The 11856-nt window shown below is 48.6% G+C and overlaps 1 protein-coding gene across 1 annotated transcript; it reads left to right on the plus strand.

The window, feature by feature from the left end:
• Positions 1-7518: 7518 nt before the first annotated feature.
• Positions 7519-9565, plus strand: LOC123129405 (uncharacterized; the record flags this gene model as incomplete). The annotated part of the gene is made up of 1 exon (XM_044549586.1): positions 7519-9565. A coding segment is annotated over one exon (2016 nt), but the record flags the coding sequence as incomplete, so codon positions are not given.
• Positions 9566-11856: the final 2291 nt, after the last annotated feature.

Here is an 11856-nt window from a genome sequence, read left to right on the forward strand (position 1 = left end):
GTCGGGGGAACTGGTCTCGCGTAAGCGTACGCGTAATGTTGGTCCGGGTCATCTCGTCCAACAATGCCGCCAAACCAAAGTATGACATGCTGGTAGGCGGTATGACTTATATCACCCACAACTCACTTGTGTTCTACTCGTGCATATAACATCAACATAAATAACCTAGGCTCTGATGCCACTGTTGGGTTTCGTAGAATTTAAAAAAATTTCCTACGCACACGCAAGATCATGTGATGCATAGCAACGAGAGGGGAGAGTGTTGTCTATGTACCCAACGCAGACCGACTGCGGAAGCGCTGACACAACATAGAGGAAGTAGTCGTACGTCTTCACGATCCAACCGATCAAGCACCGAAACTACGGCACCTCTGAGTTCGAGCACACGTTCAGCTCGATGACGATCCCCGGACTCCGATCCCGCAAAGTGTCGGGGAAGAGTTCCATCAGCACGACGGCGTGGTGAAGATCTTGATGCACTACAGCAGCAGGGCTTCGCCTAAACTCCGCTACAGTATTATCGAGGACTATGGTGGCAGGGGGCACCGCACACGGCTAAGGAATAGATCACGTGGATCAACTTGTGTGTTTCTGGGGTGCCCCTGCCTCCGTATATAAAGGACTAGAGGAGGGAGGCTAGCCGGCCATAGGAGGCGCGCCAGGAGAGTCCTACTCCCTCTGGGAGTAGGATTCCCCCCCCCCCCCAATCCTAGTTGGAATAGGATTCGCGGAGGGGGGAAAAGAGAGAGGGGGGGCTAGCCACCTCTCCTAGTCCTAATAGGACTAGGGGAGGGAGGGGGGCGCGCAGCCCATGTTGGGCAGCCCCTTCTCTTTTCCACTAAGGCCCACTATGGCCCATATAGCTCCCGGGGGGTTTCCGGTAACCTCCCGGTACTCCAGTAAAATCCCGATTTCACCCGGAACACTTCCGATGTCCAAACATAGGCTTCCAATATATCAATCTTTACGTCTCGACCATTTCGAGACTCCTCGTCATGTTCGTGATCACATCCGGGACTCCGAACAACCTTCGGTACATCAAAATGCATAAACTCATAATATAACTGTCATCGTAACCTTAAGCGTGTGGACCCTACGGGTTCGAGAACAATGTAGACATGACCGAGACACGTCTCTGGTCAATAACCAATAGCGGGACCTGGATGCCACTATTGGCTCCTACATATTCTACGAAGATCTTTATCGGTCAGACCGCATAACAACATACGTTGTTCCCTTTGTCATCGGTATGTTACTTGCCCGAGATTCGATCGTCGGTATTCCAATACCTAGTTCAATCTCGTTACCAGCAAGTCTCTTTACTTGTTCTGTAATACATCATCCTGCAACTAACTCATTTAGTTGCAAGGCTTTAAGTGATGTGCATTACCGAGAGGGCCCAGAGATACCTCTCCGACAATCGGAGTGACAAATCCTAATCTCGAAATACGCCAACCCAACATCTACCTTTGGAGACACCTGTAATGCTCCTTTATAATCACCCTGTTACGTTGTGACGTTTGGTAGCACCCAAAGTGTTCCTCCGGCAAACGGGAGTTGCATAATCTCATAGTTATAGGAACATGTATAAGTCATGAAGAAAGCAATAGCAACATACTAAACAATTGGGTGCTAAGCTAATGGAATGGGTCATGTCAATCAGATCATTCAACTAATGATGTGACCTCGTTAATCAAATAACAACTCATTGTTCATGGTTAGGAAACATAACCATCTTTGATTAACGAGCTAGTCAAGTAGAGGCATACTAGTGACACTTAGTTTGTCTATGTATTCACACATGTATTATGTTTCCGTTTAATACAATTCTAGCATGAATAATAAACATTTATCATGATTATAAGGAAATAAATAATAACTTTATTATTGCCTCTAGGGCATATTTCCTTCACCATGTGGCGCTTTGGCTCATCGTATGATGTATTCGCTTCCTTATCTTTTCTTTTTCTTGGTTTGGTAGACATGTCCTTCACATAGATAACCTGTGCCACATCATTGGCTAGGACGAACGGTTCGTCAGTGTACCCAAGATTTTTCAGATCCACTGTTGTCATTCCGTACTACAGACTGAGCCATTTGCACTTAAACAAAGGGACCTTAAAATCATGTCCGTAGTCAAGTTCCCATATGTCCACTATGTGACCATAATACGTGTCCTTTCCGCTCTCGGTTACTGCATCAAAGCGGACACCGCTATTTTGGTTGGTGCTCTTTTGATCTTGGGCGATCGTGTAGAATGTATTCCCATTTATCTCATATCCTTTGTAAGTCAATACAGTCAAAGATGGTCCCCTGGACAACAAGTACAGCTCATCACAAACAGTGTTGTCACCTCTGAGACGTGTTTGCAACCAACTGCTGAAAGTCCTGATGTGTTCACATGTAATCCAGTCATCGCACTGCTCCGGGTGTTTGGAGCGCAGACTGTTCTTGTGTTCATCGACATACGGGGTCACCAAGGTAGAGTTCTGTAGAACTGTGTAGTGTGCTTGAGAGCAAGAATATCCGTCCCTGCATATTATTGAGTCACTTCCAAGAGTGCCTTTTCCAGTCAGTCTCCCCTCATACCGCGATTTAGGGAGACCTATCTTCCTAAGGACAGGAATGAAGTTAACACAAAACCCAATAACATCCTCTGTTTGATGGCCCATGGAGATGCTTCCTTCTGGCCTAGCGCGGTTACGGACATATTTCTTTAGGACTCCCATGAACCTCTCAAAGGGGAACATATTGTGTAGAAATACGGGCCCCAGGATGACAATCTCGTCGACTAGATGAACTAGGACGTGCGTAATGATATTGAAGAAGGATGGTGGGAACACCAGCTCGAAACTGACAAGACATTGCGCCACATCACTCCTTAGCCTTGGTACGATTTCTGAATCAATCACCTTCTGAGAGATTGCATTGAGGAATGCACATAGCTTCACAATGCCTAATCAGACGTTTTCCGGTTGAAGCCCCCTCAATGCAACCGGAAGCAGTTGTGTCATAATCACGTGGCAGTCATGAGACTTTAGGTTCTGAAACTTTTTCTCTGGCATATTTATTATTCCCTTTATATTCGACGAGAAGCCAGTCATGACCTTCATACTGAGCAGGCATTCAAAGAAGATTTCTTTCTCTTCTTTCGTAAGAGCGTAGCTGGCAGGACCTTTATACTGCTTCGGAGGCATGCCGTCTTTTTCATGCAAACGTTGCAGGTCCTCCCGTGCCTCAGGTGTATCTTTTGTCTTCCCATACATGCCCAAGAAGCCTAGCAGGTTCACGCAAAGGTTCTTCGTCACGTGCATCACGTCGATTGAAGAGTGGACCTCAAGGTCTTTCCAGTAGGGTATATCCCAAAATATAGATTTCTTCTTCCACATGGGTGCGTGTCCCTCAGCGTCATTCGGAACAGCTAGTCCGCCAGGACCCTTTCCAAAGATTACGTGTAAACATTGACCATAGCAAGTACGTGATCACCGGTACGCATGGCGGGCTTCTTCCGGTGATCTGCCTCGCCTTTGAAATGCTTGCCTTTCTTTCGACATTGATGGTTGGTCGGAAGAAATCGACGATGGCCCAGGTACACATTCTTCCTGCATTTGTCCAGGTATATACTTTCAGTGTCATCTAAACAGTGCGTGCATGCGTGATATCCTTCGTTTGTCTGTCCTGAAAGGTTACTGAGAGCGGGCCAATCATTGATGGTCACGAACAACAATGCCTTTAGGTTAAATTCCTCCTGTCTGTGCTAATCCCACGTACGTACACCGTTTCCATTCCACAGCTGTAAAAGTTCTTCAACTAATGGCCTTAGGTACACATCAATGTTGTTGCCGGGTTGCTTAGCGCCTTGGATGAGAACTGGCATCATAATGAACTTCCGCTTCATGCACATCCAAGGAGGAAGGTTATACATCAATAGAGTCACGGGCCAGGTGCTGTGATTGCTGCTCTGGTTCCCGAAAGGATTAATTGCATCCGCGCTTAAAGCAAACCATACATTCCTTGGGTCCTTTGCAAACTCATTCCAGTACTCTCTCTCGATTTTTCTCCACTGTGACCCGTCAGTGGGTGCTCTCAACTTCCCGTCTTTCTTCCGGTCCTCACTGTGCCATCGCATCAACTTGGCATGCTCTTCGTTTCTGAACAGACGTTTCAACCGTGGTATTATAGGAGCATACCACATCACCTTTGCAGGAACCCTCTTCCTGGGGGGCTCGCCGTCAACATCACCAGGGTCATCTCGTCTGATCTTATACCGCAATGCACCGCATACCGGGCATGCGTTCAGATCCTTGTATGCACCGCGGTAGAGGATGCAGTTATTAGGGCATGCATGTATCTTCTCCACCTCTAATTCTAGATGGCATACGACCTTCTTTGCTGCGTATGTACTGCCGGGCAATTCGTTATCCTTTGGAAGCTTCTTCTTCAATATTTTCAATAGCTTCTCAAATCCTTTGTCAGCCACAGCATTCTCTGCCTTCCACTACAGCAATTCCAGTACGATACCGAGCTTTGTGTTGTCATCTTCGCAATTGGGGTACAACCCTTTTTTGTGATCGTCTAACATGCGATCGAACTTCAGCTTCTCCTTTTGACTTTCACATTGCGTCCTTGCATCGATAATGACCCGACGGAGATCATCATCATCGGGCACATCGTCTGGTTCCTCTTGATCTTCAGCAGCTTCACCCGTTGCAGCATCATTGGGCACATCGTGTGGTTCCTCTTGATCTTCACCATCTCCCCCCATTGCAGCATCACCGTATTCAGGGGGCACATAGTTGTCATCGTACTCTTCTTCTTCGCCGTCTTCCATCATAACCCCTATTTCTCCGTGCCTCGTCCAAACATTATAGTGTGGCATGAAACCCTTGTAAAGCAGGTGGGAGTGAAGGATTTTCTGGTTAGAGTAAGACCTCGTATTCCCACATTCAGTGCATGGACAACACATAAAACCATTCTGCTTGTTTGCCTCAGCCGCATCGAGAAACTCATGCACGCCCTTAATGTACTCGGAGGTGTGTCTGTCACCGTACATCCATTACCGGTTCATCTGCGTGCGTTATATATAATTAAGTGTCCAAATTAATAGAAGTTCGTCATCACATTAAAACCAAAGTACATACATAGTTCTCATCTAACAACATATAACTCTCCAGAGCATCTAATTAATCAAACCATACATTGAAACTATGTAAAACATTTCAATGTGAAAACAAATGCGATCATAATCGCAACCAAGGTAACAATTGATCCAACGGCATAATGATACCAAGCCTCGGTATGAATGGCATATTTTCTAATCTTTCTAATCTTCAAGCGCATTGCATCCATCTTGTTCTTGTGAACATCGACGACATCCGCAACATGCAACTCCAATATCATCTTCTCCTCCTCATTTTTTTTTATTTTTTCCTTCAACAAATTGTTTTCTTCTTCAACTAAATTTAACCTCTTGAGAATAGGGTCGGTTGGAATTTCCGATTCACATACATCCTACATAAATAAAATCTATGTCACGTTGGTCGGCATAATTTTCATAAACAATAAATGAACCAATAGTTATAAAGATAATATATATACCACATCCGAATCATAGACAGGACGAGGGCCGACGGGGGCGGATACCAAAACCATCGCACTATATAAGATGCAATAATACAAGTATCTATGTAAACATACAAGTAAGAATATTTTTTCCTTTCAAAAAGAAGATAAGAACAAGAGGCTCACCACGGTGGTGCCGGCGATGAGCTCGGCGCGGGTGATCGACGGCGGTGAAGACGGGGACGGGGTGTGACGGACCGCTAAACCTAGACAAATATTAAGGAAAATGGAGCTTGAAGGTCGAGCTTGGAGAGGAGAAAGCTTAAGTAGTGTGGCTCGGGCATTCCATCGAACACCTTGTGTGCATAGGAGGTGAGCTAGAGCAGCACCAAGCCCTCTTCCCCCCCCCCCCCCCCCCGGCCAGAAAAAAACAGAGCAGTGTGCTCTGCTCTTACGCGAGGGGGTACATATAAGCACCTCATTGGTCCCGGTTGGTGGCATGAACCGGGACTAAAGGGGAGCCTTTGGACCCGGTTCATGCCACCAACCGGGACCAATGGTGGTGGGCCAGGAGCGAGGCCATTGGCCCCGGTTCGTCCCACCAACCGGGACCAAAAGGTCCAGACGAACCGGGACCAATGGCTCACGTGGCCCGACCGGCCCCCTGGGCTCACGAACCGGGTCCATTGCCCCCATGGGTCCCGGTTCTAGACTGAACCGGGACTAATGGGCTGACCCGGCCTGGACCGTTGCCCCCCCCTTCTACTAGTGTTTACATGTGACAGATCCAAGAAGGTGTGGGAGGAACTCGGTTTGAAACCTACCATTGAAAATGCTGTAGCACAAGAGAGGTCAGGTTCAGTTATTTTAGAAAAGCTTCTCTGTTAGGACCTCGAGGTAGAAGCAAGGATCCCGATTGCAAATGGAGTTGAGATGATTATGGTAGCAGCTTGGTATCTTTGGTGGGATCGTCGGAAAATTAGCCACGACGAGAAGTGTGGCACCCCGGTCCGTACAGCAATGAGTATATTAGGCATCGTTGCTAATGCTCTCGCTATGGAACCAAGGGTAAAGGACAGAAAAGTGAGATGGGAGAGGCCTGCTATGGGGGTCTTAAAGCTTAATGTGAATGCAAGTTACCATGCTGATGTGGGATCAGGAGCAACGGGAGCAGTAATTCGGGATTGTACAGGCGCTTTTATTGCAAGATGTTGTTATTATAAAGAGCATGCTATGGATGCACCATCCATGGAGGCTCTTGCTTTACTTGATGGCTTACGCCTAGCTGACAATCTGGGCATTTCAACACTGGTAGTAGAGTCTGACTCGCTAGAGATTGTGCAAGCTATCCTTGACCCATCAGATTACCGTGCTTCAGCGGCGGTTGTTACTGATGACTGTCGAAAGTTATTGACTGCGTTCGGTAGGGCGACTGTTGTTCATTGTGCTCGGGAAGGTAATGCGGCAGCGCATGTGCTTGCTCGGGCTAGTTACAGAGGAAATTTTTCTAGAGAGTGGCGAGATAAACCTCCTGATTTCTTACTCCCCTTCCTTGTAACTGATACGATTATTGTTTAATAAAGGTTGCCGAATCTCAAAAAAAAAAAACACGCATAATGACAGGGGTAAGTCGGTTTGCAGCAAGAGGCCCATGCGAACGCAAAGAAACAAAACGAATCTGCGCCGTCCACCCGCCATGTCGGTTCGAGCGACGGACCAGATCCAGCCTCACCCCATATAACAAACGAACCCAGCCGCCTGCCTCCCTCCTCCCGTCAGATCATCCGATCTTCTCCCCCGAGCCCGATCGATCCCCCGAAACCCTAGCGCAGCAGCAGCCATGGCGACGGAGACAGAGCCAGCCGCCGCCGCGGCGCCGTGCCTCCTCCTCGGCCCTCCTCTCATCCGCGCCGCACGCCCGTCCGCGGCCACCGCCGCCGCCGCCGGTGACGACACCGACGCGTCGCACCCGTTCCTCGACCTCCTCGACGCGGCCTTCAACGCGCCGTTGGCCGAGGAGATCAAGGCCGCGCTCAAGCCGCGGAGGGCGCTCACGAGAACTGCTCCGCCACGTACGCCAACTCGGGCAACCCCTGCCTCGACTTCTTCTTCCAGGTCGTGCCCGACACGCCGCCCGAGCGCGTGCGCTCCCTGCTCGCCGCCGCCTGGACCCACGACGCGCTCACGGCGCTCAAGCTCGCCTGCAACCTCCGCGGCGTGCGCGGCACGGGCAAGTCGGACAAGGAGGGCTTCTACGCCGCGGCGCTCTGGATGCACGAGAACCACCCCAGGACGCTCGCCTGCAACGTCGACGCGCTCGCCGAGTTCGGCTACCTCAAGGACTTCCCCGAGCTGCTCTTCCGCCTCATCCACGGCGCCGACGTGCGCAAGGTTGCCAAGGCCGGAGTGGAGGACGACAAGGTGCGCAGGAAGGCCAAGGCCCTGGCCCAGCAGCGGGAGGGCCTCCGCGCCAGGCTTGCCGGCCGGAAGCGCGCCCGCGAGCTGGCGCCCGAGCCGGCCAAGGCCACCTTCGGCGACTTCCTCTCGGCCGCCCTCTCCAAGTTCGGCAAGGGCAAGCCCGTGGAGGTGGAGACCGCCCCTGTCGCGGTCGAGGAGCCAAAGCCGGAGGCGATGGAGGTTGATCCGGAGAAGACGGCGATCAAGCCGCGGCGGATGTCCAAGAAAGTCCGCAAGGTGGCCAAGCTCGCCGTGCAGTCGCTGGAGACGTACTACGGCGACCGCGCCTACCGATTCCTGTTTGACGCCGTCGCCGAGTTCTTCGCCGCGCTCCTTGCCTCGGACCTTGAGCAGCTGGCCCCAAAAGGCAAGAAGAGGAAGATCGGGCTCGCCGCCAAGTGGTGCCCCACGCCGGGCTCGTCGTTTGACCGCACCACACTGCTCTGCGAGGCCATCGCCCGCCGCCTCTTCCCGCGCGACTCGGACCCTGAGCTCGCCCAGCTCTCGGATGACCACTACACGTACCAGGCCCTCCGCAGCCTCCGCCGCGAGGTGCTCGTGCCGCTGCGCAAGGTCCTGGAGCTCCCTGAGGTGTACATGAGAGCGCAGCGGTGGCCGGAGCTGCCCTACAACCGCGTGGCCTCGATGGCCATGCGGCGCTACAAGTTCCTTTTCAAGAAGCACGACGAGGCACGCTTCGACAAGTACCTCGAGGACGTGGAGGACGGCAAGGCCAAGATCTTGGCGGGTGCGCTCCTGCCGCAGGAGATCGCCGCGGCCGCCTACCGCGGCGAGGACGACAACGTGTCAGAGCTCCAGTGGCGCCGCATGGTGGACGACCTCCGCTCCAAGGGATCGCTGCGCAACTGCATCTCGGTCTATGACGTGTCCGGGAGCATGAACGGCACCCCGATGGAGGTGTGCGTTGCGCTGGGCGTGCTCACGTCGGAGCTCAGCGAGGAGCCATGGGCGGGCAAGGTGATCACCTTCAGCTCGACCCCCGAGATCCACCTGATCAAGGGCAAGACCCTTGCCAAGAAGATGGCCTTCGTTAAGCGCATGCAATGGAACATGAGCACCAACTTCCAGGCGGTGTTCGACCAGATCCTTCGCACGGCCGTGAACGCCCGGCTGGCGCCGGAGAAGATGATCAGGACCGTGTTCGTGTACAGCGACATGGAGTTCAATGAGGCGTCGGGGCACAGCGGGGGTGGATACTACGGATACGGATCGCGACGATCGTCCGGGTCCTGGGACACTGACTACAACGTGATCTGCAAGAAGTTCAGGGACGCGGGGTACGGCGATGTGGTGCGGCAGATCATCTTCTGGAACCTGCGCGACTCCAAGTCGACGCCGGTGACGTCGACGCAGCCGGGGGTGGCCATGGTGAGCGGCTTCTCCAAGAACTTCCTCAAGATCTTCCTGCAGAACGACGGCGTGGTGAACCCCGAGGCCATCATGATGCAGGCCATCGCGGGCGACGAGTACCAGAAGCTGACCGTGTACGACTAGATCAAGTAGTTGCCGATTGTCATCAGCTTAGTTAGAATGTTCGTGGTGTTCGATTAGCTTCTTTTTCTTCAGAATTCGTCGTGCTCGATTAGCTTCTTCAGAATTGTGAACAGCTAGTAGCTTTGCTTTGCTTGATGATTAGTTTTTTTTTCGAATTTGAACCAAAATTATTGTTGCAATTTTTTTTTATGTTGAAGAATCATGCTTGGGTAGGATGATTGAAATGTTTGAATGGTCAATGGTGTTTGGTAGCTTCTTTTCTGCATTCGAACATGGAATTTCACCTTGCTGGCATAGGGAGAGCTGTTTTACAGGGGGCAATTTGTAATGTTTCTGCATGCCAGAACGCACAAACTTACTGACGCTGAACGAGGAATAGACTAACGAGAGAAACTGTCCACAAACTTTCTTTTTTCATGAAACTTTCGCAGTTTCGTTTCATAGGAGAACGTTTGTAAACACACTCAGATGGCTGATCTTATATGCACAAAAAGATAAGAGGCCATGGTACCTTAGATTTATTTGACATCTTATTAATTATTAACGCTAGTATACTAGAAATAACTTCCGTATCCCGGGTAGCAAAAATCTGAATTTGTTGCGGTGAAACACACGGAAACTACCAAGAAAAGGCGAAATGCTGTGACATCAGCAGAGGTTCTTATTTATTTTATTTTCTCGTCATTTTCTTATTTGTCTTTTTCCTTCGGGCGACAAAATAAAATGCAACTGGTGCGGTGCGCCGTACAGGATTAGAACTCGCAATCACACACTAGTCTGCACACGCTCCTGCCACTCCAACCAATAGCTATTATTGATATTTAGGAAAACGGGAGATATAAGAACATAGCAGGCCGTCGAGATTAGAAGACAATCTTGCAATTTTTTATATAGCTTATCACTCATGCCAAGTGGTGACAATCTTGCAATTTGTTGAAACCTTTTTTGCAAATTATGAATAATTTTATAATGTCGAATATTTTCTAAAACACAAACAATTTGAAAATTTTGAACAGACTTTTTAGAATGTGAATGAACTTTGTAGTTCCGAACATTCTTTTAAAGAACAAAATTTGGTATTCCAAACAATTTCTTCACGAACAAAATTTGAAAATCCCTGAATTTTTTTAAAAGTGTGGAAACTTTTGAAAATTTCAGACATTAAAAAAATACGAATACATTGAGTGTATTATTATTTTAATCAAAAAAATCGATAAAAATGTGTTAGCAACATTTAAAAATGTTGACATTTACAAAATGTTCATGCATTTAAAAATAATGTTTGTCATGTTAAAAATATATTATACCATGAAGAAAAGTTTCCTAACATCCAAAGTATTGTTCCTGACAATTTTGTAAAGAAACTTCATGCATTTAAAAAAATCACGACATTTTCTAGAATAAATGTTTATGCAATGTAAAATAAATGTTCACGTAAGTTTTTTTAAGATTCATACCATTTAGACAAATGATCAGAAGGAAATTCAAAAAAAATTACCATGTATTCTAAAAATTGCTCGGGCCTATATTTGAAAAACAATATTCATCATGTATTTGAAAAAATGTTCAACGCGTGTTAAAAATAACATTCCCCATATATACAGAAAAATATACGATGCATATTACAAAAGTTCACATGTATTTACAAAAAATAATACAACTAGATAGGGTATTGGGTTGGGGAACGAGTTGCGTGCGGAGAGTGGATATGCAACTCGGTCGGACATGAATTGCATGTTTGGGCTGGACATTCAACTGGGTCGGGTGGGTTTGGGTGTTCGGTTTGGACATGGAACAAGATAGGGGCCTGGGCAAGTTGCATGTTGGGGTTAGACATGCAACTGTATCGGCGAGTTGCAACTTGCAAGTTTGGTTTGGACATGCAACTAGATAGGAGCCGGGGCAAGTTTTGTACGTTGAGGGTAGACATACAACTAGGTCGGCGAGTTGTGTATTCTGCTGAACTTTCACCTTCATGTTCTCAAAAAAATTGCGTTCACAATGAAAACAAACTGTTGTAGATGGATGATGTTCAAGGCAAGGATAATGTTGCTCTCCAGGAAACGTATATAGTGGCATTCGGGACAAATGCTTCCTTGTATGCATTACAAGGCTTGTTTGTCTATTTGTTTATTTTGGTTGATATCAGTCCAGCCATCACAATGTGTTTCACGCCGGTGCACTGTACGCTGGGTCCGTTCAACGCACGTACGAGTGGACATAGTACTTCTACACGGGAACTTTGCCCTAAAAAACTACTGTTGTCCCTTCTCCTCTTGCACACACGTGAACATTTGTTAAAGAATGACCCAAAGCACATGG

Source organism: Triticum aestivum, chromosome 6A (assembly GCF_018294505.1).
Source record: "Triticum aestivum cultivar Chinese Spring chromosome 6A, IWGSC CS RefSeq v2.1, whole genome shotgun sequence".
NCBI classification, from domain to species: domain Eukaryota; kingdom Viridiplantae; phylum Streptophyta; class Magnoliopsida; order Poales; family Poaceae; genus Triticum; species Triticum aestivum.